This window comes from Rousettus aegyptiacus, unplaced genomic scaffold (genome assembly GCF_014176215.1).
Source record: "Rousettus aegyptiacus isolate mRouAeg1 unplaced genomic scaffold, mRouAeg1.p scaffold_m13_p_16, whole genome shotgun sequence".
In the NCBI taxonomy this organism is placed as follows: domain Eukaryota; kingdom Metazoa; phylum Chordata; class Mammalia; order Chiroptera; family Pteropodidae; genus Rousettus; species Rousettus aegyptiacus.
In genome coordinates this window covers 3,109,236-3,126,090 of record NW_023416291.1, presented here as the reverse complement: position 1 = coordinate 3,126,090, position 16,855 = coordinate 3,109,236, and the positions used below count along the sequence as shown (strand labels likewise).

The window sequence follows — 16,855 nt, the reverse complement described above, 5'->3', positions numbered from 1 at the left end:
CACTTTTGTGGTCCCTATGAAAAAAACAGGAGGCGGTACATCGCTTCCATTTGACAGGTCAAGACATCACAGTTCAGAGCCCTGAGCGTGGCTGGAAGCTGCTGTACGAAGAAGCCCAAACGAAGACTCCTGCTGCTAGTCAGTGCTCTCTCCACGGTACTACGTTACTGCTCTGAAGACCGTATTTTGAGAAACATGTAAAAATAACTGAGATCCAATAAAAGCCAGATAAAATGCAATTTATCTAGTGATTGCCTGTCACGTAGTGCACTTCCTGTGTTAAGATTTCCTAATATACGGTTATCTGAAACAGCTGGCACCAAGCAGTCTTTTTACCGATGCCCCCAAATCACCACGTTCCTCCCACCAAGGGACCCTGGGAAGAACCCTCTCACCTCGGCCCCTGAATACGTGTCCGTGCGGAGGATGAGTTGGTCCAGGTCCACGTCCTGGCTGATGGGCATGGAGTGAAACTGCAGGTTAAAGATTTCCCTTCTCGTCGCTGCGTCTGGCAAAGGCACGTACACGATCCTATCGATTCTTCCGGGTCGCATCAGAGCCTGGGAAGAAGACGGGGCCATGTGGGTTAACTGGGCTCGGAGGTGACCTTCTCCGTGGACGGTGTCCAAGCAGAGGGGACGTCCGGAATCTCCCGGACGTCCCACTACCGTCCACAAATAAAACACGTCCTAGAGTCACTACAAGCTACTTCGAAGATTCAAACCGATAAACCATGTTCAGAGCACTTCTGAAAACAGAAAAGCAGTATTTCTGAGAGGCTTTATGCTCCTCAGCAACTGTCAGGTCAGTAAAAGATGACTGTCCTCTTTTAAGAGAATGCAAATATGACTTCCATTCATCACGTCAAAAGGGATTTTTTAAATAACTTCCTGCAGTAACTCTTAAAATATGGGTTATGCTGTTTCAGAGAGCCCTCAAAATAGCCCAGCTGTGATAACAGAATACTTCTGGTGCTGAATGCAGTCAAATAAATGTTTCTCATATTTTATCAGAGGCAACTGCCTAAATTATCTTAGCGCTAATGAAGTCATCTACTTAGAAACATTTATTGAGCATGCATTATACAGCAGACTCTGTTCTTGGTACCGGAAAATGGCATGAGATAGATAAGTGTAAAACTGACTATGGTGATGGTTATACGTGTCTGTGAATATATGAAAAACCACTGAATTCTACATTTTAGATGAGTGAAGTTACTGGTAGGTGAAGTGTATCTCAATTAAGCTGTTAAAAGAGACACAGGTCTAAAATGCGTGTTCATATATGTGTGTGTGTGTCTGTGTGTGTCCATCGGGGACACGGGGCCATATTCGGTTGGGGTAGGAGAATAAGCCTCTCCGAGGAGGTACCCCGGAGACACCCACAGGAGCCAGCACACAAAGGTCTGGAGAAAGAGCCTCACGGTTAAGGCGACATCAAGAGCAAAGGCCAGGCTGACTGGTATGCTCGGGGCAGGGAACACTCAGCGTGGCAGCAACAGTGAGGAAGGGGGAAGAGGCAGGAAATGCAGGCAGAGAGGCAGCCGCGGGCAGATCGGAAGGCCTCAAAGGACGTGCTGAAGGTTCTGGATTATGTTCTATTTGCCGTGAGAAGCTATTGGAAGGTTTTAAGTAGGAAAGTGAAATGGAAAGATTTATAGTAAAAGGTCACTCTTGAGGGACAGAGCAAAAGATCTAACGTGTGTAATCAGAATCCCAGAAGGAAAGGAAAGATGGGTCGGAAAAAAAATTTGTAGAAAAAGCCAAACTTTCCCCAAATCGGCACACACACATAAATTCCCATAACGAAGAAGCTCGGTGAATCCCAAACAAAATAAATATAAAACACGCCACACCTAGACACATCAAAATCAAACTGCTGAAAACCAAAGATAAAGAAAATCTCGAAAGCTGCCAGAATGCACACAGGGACAATGGCCTGAATCACTCATGACGCTCAATCAAAACAACGGAGGGCAGAGACCAGCAGGACATCTCCTGCGTGATGAAAGAGGAAAAACGGCACCCCGGAATTCTGCTCCCTGTGAAAACATCCTCCATTAATGGCAAAGTAACTGAGGACATTAAAATGAATATGTTACTGAGGTCCCGTGACTGTCTTCAGCTGCTTAAATCTGCTGTTTTGAACCCCAGGGACCTCTGTTGGTATCAGTAATAAATATATTTAATGGTTTAAATCACGAACCTGGCATCAAAATACTGAAAGGTATTACGCACTTACTCATATATATGTAACCCGATAGGACAGTGGGATTACTAACAATTTCAACTATTTAAAGAACTTATTACATGCAAGTTAATTTATGATAATTACTAAATTACATAAAAAACTAAAGACACACAAATCGTTCTACATAGCTTCTGTAAATGTTTGCTGAAATCACTAATATACTAGTTTATTCTCACAGCTGAATCAGACTGCACTGAGTCAGACTGGGATACCAAAGATCTGTTTGCTAAGGGTTACTTTTACAGGAGATGGTCCTAGTTTAACGTTCAGTAGGCAGCATGTAGGGGTACAGAAACCGCCTACACATAAGCAGCGGATTTGCTGGCAAGGAAGCCTCACTTCCCACCGAGAAGGCTGGCTGCCAGGCGAGCCCGGCCAGGCGTCGCTGAGAGGAGACAGCCCGAGGCTCGACAACGGGGCACGAGCCGCCAGGACGGACACTCCGGCGCAGCAGCGACCTGGGCAGCCCTTCCCAGAGCCCGAGGACGAAGCGCTCTTTCCAGCACCTGTCATTCCCAGAGGCTGACAAGCCCCATGTCCAGCATCCACTGAGTCCGCCGATGGCTCATGTTTCGTGGTAGCTAAGTGTGTCTACCCGAACCCAGGCATGACTTGCACTGTGCTCCGAGGGGCATTGAACAGCAGTCTTGTCGGAATGCACTTTTCCTTAATTAAAAATATATTTCTATATGTGGGACCGAACATGATTTCAATCAAAAGAAGTTTAAACTCAAATAAGATTTTTTTTATGCTAGGGTACAATGGAAGTATGCTTAGATGTATTTGCATAAGTATGTATGAATGAAGTTCAGAAAAAGGAGAATGGAATTCAGGAAAGAGTTTATTCTATAAGATAAAAGGATATATGCTCATTAAATATTATTAGCTTGGAGCTTAGCTTTAGCTTGTGTGTAAGAATCAACTTGCAAACAGAAAATGGCAGAGCCGTGCAAATGGCAGCTGACGGACGGTCACAGAGGCGGGGAGCACGGCGCAGGGAACGCGGTCAGCAGCAATGGAGTGGCCGGGTGGAGGGCCAGGGCGAGAGGGAGCAATTAGGGGGACTGTTTTAGAGACTAGTAAATGTCTAACCAAGGTACTATAAACTTGAAAACTAGTAAGATAAAATTGTTAAAAAACCTCCAAATATTGGTGAAATATTTAATAAGCACCAGTACCACAGCATTCAGTTTTAAAACATAACTGGCTTTGTAGGTGTGCGAAAAAGACCCGTGCTGATGACACAGTTTCAAATTCTGGAACTTTGGGTACCCACGCTTTTTGAGCGGGGGGGGGGGGGGAGGGAGGAGCCTCTTGTGACTAATTATGATGCTGTTTATGCTGTTAACTACACACACACACACACACACACACACACACACCCCAGTGAGTGCACACGAGAACTGGTGAAAGCTGAAGAAGGTCTGCAGTTGAATGAACAGTATTATACCAATGGCAATTTCCTGGTTTTAACATTGTTCGAGTCATACAAGGTATCACGATGGGGTGAGCTCGCTGAAAGTATCAGGGGATTCTATGCACTACTTATTGCAACTTCTGTGAGTCTATAATTAGGTCAAATTCAAAAGTAAAAAATAAGAAAACACTGATCACGGAAACTAAGTAGGGTTGGGCCTGGTTAGTACCTGGATGGGAGACCACCTAGGAAGACCAGGTGCTGGCTGCAGGCGTGTTAAAAATAAAATAAAATAAAAAGACAAAAATAATCCACTGGGTATTAAATTAAGATATTAGAATAGGTATTAAAAACATAAAATCTCATTATTTTAAATTTCGATATTTTCTGTGTTTGTTTTTAATATGCTGTATGATGTATACAGCATTTATAAATAAATATGCTAAAAAGTCCTCATACATACATGCAATAAAGAAGTTCAGAGACCACTGCTCTAAATTATTAGCATATCTCTCTTAAACAGTATTAAGCAATAAAAGTAAGCCCCAGAATTCCAGTTCACCCCTCATCTCCCACATGCAAGCCTCACCGATGTCAGCTCATTCCCTAATCTGCCTCCTCCCATCCCTCTCTTATTCTATTTTATAACAAGTACTGGAAAATATAATAGAAACTGAAAGTCATCTTTACCACATACCAATCTCAGACAGGGGAAAAGACCCAACACTAGGGTGGGAAGATGTCTGGGCTTTTAATGGTTTTACTTAGCATTGATTTTTAGTGCTGTGTAAAGCCCCGGCTTCGATGAAACATGTCCGAGAAGAAAGAAACTCAGAAACAGAGATTCAATCCTAGGAAGAGGCGGGCAGGGCCCTTCAAATAGGGCAGTGGGCTCGGCCAGGGAGACAGATGCACAGCTCCACACGCATGGAAGAAACACTGCACACACTCACCACAATACCGAGTGAACTGGGCAGTGACGTGGGAGGCTGCTCTGGGAGCTGCAGGCGGGGGGCCGCCACCCTGGTTTATTACCCTCTAAGTGTATCCTTACGTTGAAGGCTTCGAGATCCTCGAGTTCCTACTGTTAATGTCATTTAAACAGGATTTGTAGTTAGCTTCAAAAACTTAATTTATAGAGTTAGTTTTACATAAGTTAACACCAGACGCCCTCTGAACACAACCAGGGAAATAAAGAACGAAGCTTATAAAAAACAAGTAAAACTAGCGAGCACGGTTAGTGAGCCTGACGTGGACTTTAATACGTTCTTCTTTTTTATCTTATTTGTCTTTACAATATCTGCCTCATGCAACTGTCTATATTCTTGTAACCTGATGATAGGTTTAAGAATAGAAATGAATATTAGGAATAAGTAGGGAAAATATATTTGAGCTAATGTTCTCTAAAATAAGAAAGAGAACCAATACCACCTTAAGTTTTGTATTGACTGGATTGGTGGGTTGGAATATGTACTTTAAATGTGTTTGACTACTTATAATAACCTGGGTATGGTCAACATAGTATAAATCCAATGATTTTAGACAGCTATTTCCAATGACTGATAAATACAATAAAGACTCTGTCAGATGCTTGCTCACAGTTGCAACGAGGACAGGAGGAGGCCACGCCACCTTCTGAAGTGCCTCTGCTACCACTGGTAACATCGTCCTCCCTGGAAGTAAAGACCGCATTCTCACCTAATATCATCAATAATCTTTTCGACTCAGTGGTTTAGGTTTAAGAGAGAGCTCTGGATGGCCAGAAAAATTCCTTCTAGAAATCAAGAAGTGGTAAAGACACTCCTGGCAAGAATCTTACTGATATGACACATTAGTGTTGGGAACGAAAATGAAAGTGACATCGTTCCTAATGCTCTTAACTGGCCACGAGCTCGGGGAGTCTCTCGGATGCTTCTGTAATTTCACTTTACCCTCCTCATCCAACCTCCACAGCTGGTCACACCAAAAAAGAGCAGATAAGCGAGACCCTTTTATGCGCGCATGGTATGGGATTCTGTAAAGTTTATAAGTAATGGTCTAATGTGGGAAAACTGTATGCTTTTTCTTTTTGTGTGAAATGCTTGGGAAGACTATGTTAAGTTGCTTAGCACCGAGCTCATCCAATCAGCTTGCAGGTGAGAGGTGTCCTGCACTCTGAACAAAGCCCCCAGGGAGTGGGGCTGGTAAGATAAAGGACCAGCACATCCAGGTTGGGAAGGAGCCTCGGTTTCTTTCCCGGTCAGACCGGCTGCAGCCGCCCGCCCTGACAGGAAGGGTCACTGGAGTGAAGCTCCTCCTGGGATGACTGCGGCCAGGGAGATGGCAGACCGGGAGGGAAATCAGATCTGAACACTTGGTAGCTCCCCACCAAGTGAAACCTGTTATCTGGGCTTTGTTTATTTTTCTTTTCATAAAGGATTAAGATTCTTATCTTCGGAAGATAAGTCGTTAAACCTGAATTTTGCATGTTTGTAATCTAGACTTCAGACCGGGAACTGAGCGCCTGCACAGGGGACACTCCGCGCCACCTCTCCGCACGCCCTCTTTGAGCAGTTGCCGCCGGGCCGCGACCCTCCCAGAGTACCGGTAACTGAACCTGACGTTTCTTAACAGACGTTTTAAACAATTTATCTGAGTATTAGAAAACAAAATTGGGAATCCCTAACACGGACCTCAGTGTTATGTGTGATGAATTTTGATGTGCATCTTATGACTTAGCTGCGACGAGATTCAAGCTGGATTCTCAGACAGCAGGTAACTGGGAGGAAAGGGTACGTTTAGCGTCCGGTCTTCTCTACGCAGAACGAACTGGCCGGGCACCTCGGCTCGCTTATGTTTTACCTGGCCGACTGGCACGATGTCGCAGTGACGGTGGGAGTGTGTGAAGTACTCACGCTTCTGCTTCCCTGCGCCCGCCCGTCTGACTGCTCGCGTCGCCCTGTGGCGTCCATCGTGACGCTATGACTAGTTTCACGTCCTGTTAGGAACTAGGAGCGGGATGAAAGGGCAGGAAGGGCGATGAGGGCCTGAAGGTGCCTGATGGGGTCTTTGCCGCCTCCTCCCCGTTTTCCACGTAGAAATAGTAACACATGGGGGGGGGGGCGTTATCCCACAGGAAAACTGGTGAAGAGATGGTGATGGAGTAAGAAGTCTGACCCTAATTATGAGAGATTATTTTTATCACTACGACTACTCCTGTTAGTAAGTTCCAGTCTCACCAAAGAGCCTAGGAACTGTTCGGTTTTGTCATCACCATAATACTAGGAAATCTCATGTTTAAGGTCATGCATTGATCATCAATTTTGAAATAACAATTCAAAAATTGAAACATTATTAAAAAATCCAATAAATGAACATGGTAACCGAACTTCAACCAAAACAATGATTTATGTACATCCTTTTAATCTTTACAAATTTTTCAAATGACTTAGACTTTATATAACTCATTAACACAGATTTGCTTTTCCTTCTAGAGAAAATATACTTGTAAAAAATGGTTTGGTCTTAATGAAACACTATGCGACCCTACAGAAAGCTACTGTAAAAAGTACCCCCGAGGTTTCGATGGTTTCTCTCTAGCCCGAAAGCCAGAGCCTGCTCTCTCCCTGCGAACCCTGTGGTCCCCTAGGGCAGGAAAGTGGATGGCTCTCGCTCCCGCATCTGCTGCCCTCAAATCCCCAAAGCCACCAAGAACGAATGCCGAACTACGCAGATTCTTTCAAATTTCCAAGAGCCACTTATAAAACACGGCGCAACATAAAATAAAGCAGCCTATGAGTTACGTATTAAGATGGAAACTTACAACCCTGTACGTTACCTTATAAAAAGAAATTAGATGATTAGTTTGTCCTTCTAAGACTGAGGTCCACATAACAAGACATTTTATATAAGTCATTTCAAGTTGTTGCTTAATACAGCCTTATGATTCAATAAAGCTCAGATAATTAGTTACTTTCTCACCCTCGGAAGCACTGGAAAGTAAACTTGAGAGGCTGCTGGAGGAATACTTGTCCTACTACACCGCATCTTTCCTTTCAATCCACAGGGGACACTAGGTCTGATGCCATTAAGTCTCGTACCACCCCTTACATTTTAAAGCCCTCTTGGCTTAAACGTGTAAGTCTGTGTGTGGTCTGTTCTCAGGAATGATCGAGACAGACTATACATGTGTTTTGTTTTGTTTTTCTTATTTAGTAACTGATGACATTTCTACACTTCTAATTTTTGAGGTGTATTTTAAAGATGTCAACTCTGGTTTAAGTTTTGATGAAAAACAATTCTGGATTTTATGTTCCTTTTTGCATTTCGATGAAGAAACAAAGGTGCACAGCATATTAGCAGTTGAGATCAATCTTCTTTGCTTTCACGCTGACCTAGTGAACTTCTGTGGTCAGCAGACACCAGAGAACAGCTTTGCTGCAGGGTTCAGTCCTATTAAAGGCTTTAAGATGTGAGATCATGTATTCATTGCCCATCAAATGAATAGTGCACTTTTCTCTTATCTGCGGTACTTTAGAGTGAAGCTTGTTATTATTACGACATTCGGCAACCAGAAGTTAATTAGAAATAATCAGGAACAGCGTCAGTCTCATGCTCTCTGCACAGTGCACTGTAGCTCAGCATTTCATGCAGGTAAATGGAGAAAACTCTTGTAACACGAGGGAGCGCTTAAAACCCGAGAAACTGTTCTGAATTTCCCAGATGTTCTCGGAGTGCACGGAGTCTGGACTATCTCCTTGCTGGCGCTGCGTCCGCGTCACCACGGTGTCCAGGTGTCCTTGCGTTCGCCACCACCTCGCTGACGGCAGCCCAGCGACAATGCCTCAGGCCGGGGCGCCGTCCCTGTGTTGATCGGCAAAGTTCATCCTTCTCCCACGAAATCACGTTCCAGCGAAGAGTCACCAGAAGCTTCAGGTTTCCAAGACCACTTGTCTTCCCATGACCTCTACTGGAATCCTCACAGGAACTAAAGTCATTCAATGATCGAGCAAGCAAAACATATAAATGTGCTTTGGAAAAAGCTTATACCTTTTTTCTTACTCACACAAGTATCTTAGAAATATTAAGCAAATATTCTATTATAATCTATGTTTATGACATACAGGCCTAATCAAAGACAGGGCAGGGGGAGAAGGAAAAGCCACACAGCGCTAGGAAAGGGCGAAGACACAGAGCAGTTAAGAACTATGGAGGTCGACATGTCAAAATATGCGTTTTCTTACTGAGAATGCAGCTCATCGGTACAGACGCACAGGTGTCCGGGGTTTCACCTCTGAATCAGATGCGCCCACCGACTCGGTCCGGGCACGCTTTGCCTTGAGGCATAGCCTTCCCCGTGAGCTTACTGCCCTGGAGACGGCCCCGCTCGCTCCAGGGAAAACAGAGCCCAGAACAGGCCAAAGAGGGCAGCCTGGGTCCTTCGCCCAAACCCATCAATCAGGTAAGACACTCCTGCTCACAGAGGGGAGGCTGACATCGTGGAGCCGGTAACCCTATCCAAAGGCAGGGTTTTACTGCTTCCGTGTGTATCGCTTGCACGAATCGAATCCTGGGTTCACTTTTAAAATGATTAAATGAACACGAACAACAAGCCATGCCCCTTTCTCTTTCCTTTTTGAACCGTTCTGCGACACCACACATCTGGGTCCCTCAGTCGCAGCGAGGCTAAGCAGCAATCCTGGCCTCTACCCACCAGCTGCTGAGCAACATCCCCCTCCAGCTGTCTGTCACTAGGTATTGTCAAAAGCCCCCTGGCATGCAAGATCATCCCTGCTTTAACAGGAAGAAGTTGTCATTTTAGATGCCACTTTGCCTCGCGGATGCTCCGCGGCCGAATCTCGTTTATGGATGCCATCCGGTACTCCCGCCGCGTTTGGTGGACGAGGGCGACACACCAGATCAGCAGGAGTCACAACGGTGGTTCTGCTTTTGCTTTTAAATTGATCTGTAAAATCATCTGGCACCTCTTCTCGAATTCTGAACTAGCGTTTAACACCGCGGAGACGTTTAATCACTTCGCACGCTTATGTTTTGCTACCTAAACCAGACTACAGGCGCACCTGGGAGATACTGCAGGTTCGGTTCCAGGCCACTGCGATAAAGCCAATACCATAATACAGCGAGCCGCACAAATGTTTTGGTTTCCCAGTGCGCATAAAAGTTATGTTTACACTATACCGTAGTCTATTACATGTGCGATAGCACTATGCCTAAAAAAGGTATATACCTTAATTAAAAAATACTTTATTGCTAAAAAATGCTAACCATTATATGAGCCTACTGAAAAAAATGGCGCCAACAGACTTGCTTGTTAACGCAGGTTGCCACAAGCCTTCAATTGGTAAAAAACACAGTACCTGCAAGGTGCAATAAAACGAGGTATGCCTGCTTAAGTTTTTCATAACAGAGAACCCACCGCTAAGCTGTGCATAATGCCTCGCTCACACAGAAACAGTTGTACTTATTGATGTGACTTATCCGATAAAAACGGCTGTATTTGTTCATATGATTTAATACTGCAAAATTCCATCTCGGTCTAGCTGAAATCTGGGCCACCTTCTTGCTCGATCTTAACTCTGTTCCCTGATGCAACACTTCTTTTCCAATAACTCTACTAGCCCTATGGGTGGACACAGCCTAGGTATTGACCAACAATCACCTAAAATATGCATGTAAAGATGGAACACGCATTTCTAAACCTGCGGCACGACCGGATTCACTGAATCACTGATCTCTACACGGTCCTTTATCCGTGTATTCAGCAACCACATACTGAGCACCTCCTACCCACAAAGCTTCGGATGCAGGTCAGACCGATACAAAGGTAAACAGATTTGCTCCCTGCCCTCGAGGAGCTCATGACCTAGTGACTGAGAGATGGGAGCGCAAAGAGGCGACCACCAACGCTGCCCGTGAGGTGCGGAAAGGTCGGGAACCTGCCGTAGGGACGACAACCCCAGTCCTGTGTTTGCAGAATGAGCCAGAGCTCGCGGGGCTGAGGGGGCAGGGCATTCTGTAAGGGGAAATGACGCTCGCAAGGGCAAAGCCATGGGCACAGCGCGCCACGACTTTTCTGAACCAGAGGACCCGGAGCACAAGGCTTAACTCCTGTTACGTGTCTCCTGCAGGTCTTAGGACCTTGCCCCCTATATGGTGAATCAGTAAAATGGAGGGAGACTGGTCCACAAAGATGTATCCGAGGGCTTAGAATTTTAGTATCTAGTAGTCGAGTATGAAATACTGTTGTCTGAACGTCAAACTTTTAAAAATATTTAATTAAAGGATATGCTAACACCTGGATTCTGATAGTCAAGAATTATACCAAGAAACCAATAAACAAGCCTGGCCAGGAAATCAGGTTGTATTCCTCCGCAGTATTATTTTCCCGCTACATCATGTTCATGGTTTCACGCAGGCTGGTGCTCAGCGGCTGGGGTGTGAGAGGCAGTTCCCGCCATCTGCCTCTGCCTGTTTTACTTCTTCCATCTGAACGATCCTTCTTTCTCAGACATTTTCAGTATCTCCATTTCAATTAGAAAAGAATTAAGCCATTTTAAGCAGTGGGCAGAGCTGGTATCATTTCTTCAATTTGATAAAGAGGAAATGAAACTAAGAGTGGTCTGGTGGCTTGAGACCACAGAGTCTCGTCAGTGGCAAATCAAGGACTCAGACTCCGGCTTTCTGACACTGAGTTCATATGACAGACCCTACAGGTAATACTAACCTTAGGCACTAATGAAATTGAGTTGAAGCACAACCCAATTATTTCCTGTAGCTAAAAGGATGAAACGAAATCAAATGTACTGGTATTTCAGATTCTCAAGCTCTAAGAGATGATTCGGTGACCTTCACAAAAGGGCAGTGAAGCCAAGGCCAGCGAGACGGCCTGCCCCAAATCACGGGTGCGTTTGGGGCGGAGCTGGGTCTGGGACCAAGGGGTCACCTGGGACAGCTAGCGGGCCTTGTCTGTTCTGGAAGCCGCTCCAGTTCGGCCTCCACATCTCAGGAAGGTTGTAAAAAACAGAAGAAGAGAAGAAAGAGGAGGAAGAGGATGGCAGGGTGGGGAGACAGAGACTGTATGTACCCGCAGAGCCTCAGGAATCGGCTCTCTGGCCCTTCACAGAAAAGCTGGCTGACCCCAGTGACCTAAGAAAAAAACACCATTGCAGCCCTGGTATATCAGGCAACAATACAATCTTAAAATGTAGTTAAAATCTCTTTATAAAGTGGGAATTATAGAGACAATAACCTTTTCTCCTTCGAAACACTGAAATGTTTTAAGGGAATCTAATTTCGAGTTTTAAACACCTATAGTCTCTGTAACTTCTCTGAATGGAGAATCATGGGATTAATTACTTGTCCATAATGTATAAAATCGGAAGAACCAGAGTAGAGAATTCTAGTATGAACCCCAATTTACCTGGCCTTGATGGCTACATCTTAAAAAACAAGTGAGCTCTGGCCCATGCCTCCTGGAAATGCAGGGTCTCAGATGCCAGCAGAGACCCTGGCCCTTCCCACCGCACTGCCAGCCACGACTACTTTTAAAGCCCAGTGCGCCACGCATGAACCTCCATAAATATGAAGTCTGTCTCCTACCACCAGTGGCTAAAGAGATTTTTGAAAAAAAAAAAAAAAATCACTTTAGTTCCAAACGTACCTGTACGGTAGCTAAATCAGTTGTCATATGACTGAATTGTCAGCTTTCCCTTTGCTCTGCTATCGCGTGCTCAGAATACCTGTTTCCTTTCTGATAAAATTCCCCTGGAAAGAACACTATGTCAAGCAAACGATTCTGACATTTCATCCAACGCGATAAGCACCAACTCCTAGTCGTAGCCGAGGGTGACATCTATGATGTGTGAGCGCACGCATGAGAAACTGTCAGGTGCTGCCCCCGCCACGGAGACACTCGGTGAAGCCCTCCTCGCAGTGGACGCGCACCGACGACTCGAAGAGTTTGCAGAAGACCACGTCTAGTTATTTCAGCGAGGACGCAACCTGCCTGTTCCTGCCCTACTTCTCCCAGGCTGCCGGCACCTGCAGGAAACGCCGCCTGAGGTTCCTGTCCGGCTAGGGACGCTCGCTGGAAAAAACATCCCCCAAAGGTCTTCTCCTTTTGGACTTCTTACCGTGTTTCATAATCCTGGGCCCAAGGACGGAGAGACACAGAAAGCATAAATACGTCTGGGGAGGAAGGCTGGGTGGGGGGGATTTGAAGCTGGGTGGCTCTAATTCCATGAGCGCGAAGGCCCATCAGGCATTTTTCGCCGACGTGCCAGTGTGAACGAGGTACAGGTTGGCGCGCCCGTCTGCAGTATGGACACGAGCTCCGGGCCGTGCGGCGTCGAAGGCCGTTGGGAGCGCTCGCGGCACCCCCATTTCTCTAGTACTCTTCACTGTGAACATGATGTCAGCTGGGTGACGGGTTCAAAAGAGGTCGTGAGCTATCGTCCTTAACACTGTTTTGTGGGAAAACGTGAATTTAGACCATTTATCTATAGCCGGATTTTGAGAACACAGTTCCTTCTCAATCCTATCTACATAAAATGAACATGGAATTTGCTAAATATTTTTAGAGATGAAACACATAGAAATTTCAAGAGCTCCGACCCAGAAGTCTGGGTGAGTTCTACAGGAAACAACGTGGCTTCTCTTAAGAAAACAGAAGCCTTACACAATAGAGAATCATCTTATGTTTAATCAGCAAAATTCCAGAGAAATTCACCCACTGGAGCACTGTTCCCAAATGAAAATGGACTGTGTTTGTTTCTGAAGTCAAAACTCATAATAAAGAGTAAGTACCCTTAAAAACTAACTTCAGTGGTTTGAATGCTTCTAGAAAAAGTTCTGTATTTGCTCTAATGATGTTAACGAAAGTCTGAGTAATTACAGAGATGATTAGACAGGATTTGATTCTGTAAGAAATACCATAGCATACTATTCCCCCTGCCTGACAATTAGATGACAAATGAAGAAAGAGAATGTTTCAAAAATAGCACCAAAACACGGCCAGGGAAGAATATGAACTAAGAGTAGAAAGGACGGGGTGGGGGGGGGAGGCAGGGGGCAGGGCGCCCTCCACAGGCTGGCCCTGACGACACGCCCAGGGAGCCGTGGGCCAGCGGGGCGAGGCTGGACGAAGGCCCCAGGACGCTGAGACCCGCCCGCACGTTCACGTTGGGCTTGTGCAGAAAAATGTTCACATCAAAATTAAATTTTTTCCTTCATAAATTAAATAGTTTGTGCTCTTAACACCACTCCTAAATATTTACTATGGAAGTGGAAATGGGTTCACTCAAGACACCGGGACATTTGCTTTTACAGAATCGCAGGTGAGCGACTGGGGTGGGGGCAGGGCGCCTCTGCTCCTTCAACACAGAAGCTCTTTCCTGCAGCTGAGAAGTAAACGATGATGTCATAACAGAATTACAGACACTAATTTCAAGGTTTATGAAGAAATCTTTTACCTAAGATGTAATAAACTAGCTTTCTCTGAAGGTAATATGAGGTGTATTTAAAAAAAAAAAATTCCACAGCTTCTGGATACGTTTAGCGTTTAATCAAGTTCCCACATGAAATGGCGAAGCTCTCGTTTTACACTGGTGGGCGTGCTTCACCCCAGCAAGCACCGACACGCTCGCCACAGGGCTCCTTCCTGCTGGGGGAGACGAGAGGCTCAGGGACAGCTCAAAGCAGGAACCCCCGGCCGCCCCGCCCGCCCCGGCAGGGCAGAAGACGCAGCGAGGAGCTGGGCCTGGGGCGCCCCCTCTCCCCGACCCGCCTCTGCTGCTGGATCTCAGCTGCCAGAGCCAAATCGTCATCGTCTTCCGCGTCCGGCACAGGATCACCACGGTCCACGCGAGGCTCGTCCCCGACCTGGAGCTTCCTTCACCCCCAGCACGGGCCGCCGGCCGCTCCCCTGCACCCTCGCTGCAGATGACGACCCAAGCACGTGTTCTGGGGCCTTGCACATATATATATACATTCGTCCTCGAATAGCACATACCACTGTTCACGTGTGTAATGCACATCAATGACGTGAGACCACGGAGCTTTTCGGCGCTCTGCATCACGTTCTTCAGGTCTCTCCGTGCGACGGCGGTGCTGTGAGGGACAGGAGCGCGCGCCGGGCCTGATGCCCACTCGGTGTCCTGCTGAATGTGAGCGATTGCACGGACCGTCAACATCGGACACGGCCGCTCTGGGGCCATGACAGATCAAGACAAACACGAGGCCACTGCGCGATCACGTGCGAACACAGCCGAGATGTGAGCGCTGTCCAAGCCACAGAAACAACCCAACGGTCCCTGTCCCGGGCAGTGACTGCTGCCTTGGTGCCCACGACAACTCTGCCTCATTCTGCTCTTCACGGTTAACCCATCGCGAAGTCCCCCCGCCTCCTGACTGCATCCATCCACGCACGGTCCCTCCGCGACCTCCCCCAAGCCACGTCCCCGGCTCTGCCGTCCCGAGTTCTTCCACGCACCGCGCGCGGAGATGCCCCGGTCTCCAGGGCGCATCGCCCCCTCCCTGCAGTGAGGAAGGGGCCCGGGCCATCCCGCACTGCGGGTGGGGCTGGGGCGTCCTCCACTTCACTGCTTCCAACGGCCGGCGCGTGCCCCACAGGACGCGCTCACCGCCTCTGGCGTGCCATCCCCTAGTGGCAGACACTTACGGCGTCCCCAGCTCTGCACTACCAGAGAGACAATTCTCAACAAACAACCTGGAACACACCCCCATCAGAGACCCGAGCTGCACCCCGCGGGGACGTACACCGGAAGCGGGACGAGCTGGCCACACTTCTTCCAGGCGCGGCGTCCGTCTGGACGCCAGCAGCGGCGCCTAAGGATCCCCGCCACCCCATCTTCACGGACCTTCTGGATTTGCCGACTGAGTTTTCAGAAGCCTCTTCCTGAGCAGACGGCCGTGAAGCGGAGTGCTACCGCGGTTTGAATCGGCGTCTCCCTGGGACCGCGCAGAGACTCGGGGCCGCACGGCTCCCTCCGCGCACCTGGCCGTTCCGGGGTCCCACTGCAGGGACTGTCTGGCACGACACTGCTCTGCACGCTGCTCTTCCTTCTTATTCTGAATGTGTGGGCATTTCTCACAGTCCGGGTGCCTCTGTGCGGCTTCTGAAGCTGCAGGAGCCCTCTTCCAAGCTGTCAGTGTTGCGGCGATTTCGCTCAGCCTCTAGTTCACTGCCCAGAAACCCTCCGCTCTGACGTCGCGAAGCTGCCCCTTTACGCGTGACAGCTCGTGCTTTGGGGCAGGCTTTAAGAAGCCCTTCCGCACACCGAGGTCTCCCGGGTATTTCTGAATTCTGCCAGCACCTCCGGTTCTATCTGTCGCCTTCGGGCTCTGTTCTCTCTGGTGTCCCCGCGGCACGCCGCAGGAGGCTGGGCCCCACTCTATCTCCTCCGAGAACCCACGAAGCAACACATCCGCTCCCCCCTTTGGGGCCGCTCTGGAACACTCGCCTGTGTCATTCGTCTCATTCTGCTTCTGTGACAGTCAACATACTGCTTTTATTAATATGGACTAAAATCTGGTCAAACAAAATTCTTCTTCTGAGTACATTTCCACATCGACTTAGCTAGTGGTGGATCTTTGTTCTTTATTATCGTCAGTTTACTGAGTTCCTCAAAAAAGCCCTATGGTCACTGCGGTTGGATCTGCTTGTGGTGAAAGCAACACCTTTATGGCATCACAGGCCCTAAACCTCACACCCAGGCCCCGATTCTGAGCTCAGAGTACCTATAAAAAATGAGCCGTCTAGCAGAGCGTTCTGTCCGTGGTCTCTAGAAAAAGTAACCTGCCCCATGTGGGCAGCGGCTTGAGTGACGGGGGCCGACAGGCCCACTCTATGCTAATGGGAAAAGCCTGCGGAGCACGCGGACTTCGAAAAGCAGCAGCAGTGCTGTTCAGAGGCGAGGGACTTAAACCAGGAACTGAACCGAAGAAAGTCTGCTGAAGGCCCCATGAAGTGGGTGGAGAGGTTTTGCCTCTGAACTTGGTTTTTAAATCTATTTTATTCTGACAGTTTCATCCAATGCTCTCCTTTTGCTAGTAGATTACAAGAACATAGAGAAATGGGTTTAGGTGTAGATTAAAGAGCCAATGTCCCACTAAAGATGTGAAAAGTTATTCGGGATGCACTTTGATGGCCAAGTTTAGGATTTCTGAATA

At 47.3% G+C, this 16,855-nt stretch overlaps 1 protein-coding gene across 2 annotated transcripts in view; it reads right to left on the bottom strand.

The window, feature by feature from the left end:
* The window catches only part of SPATA5 (spermatogenesis associated 5), a 132,261-nt gene that overhangs the window by 22,142 nt on the left and 93,264 nt on the right, over window positions 1-16,855 (bottom strand). For both annotated transcript variants that reach the window (XM_016160227.2, XM_016160228.2), the window contains one exon: window positions 396-560. In XM_016160227.2, the coding sequence (XP_016015713.2) occupies window positions 396-560 (165 nt within the window). The remainder of the gene's footprint in view (window positions 1-395; window positions 561-16,855) is intronic.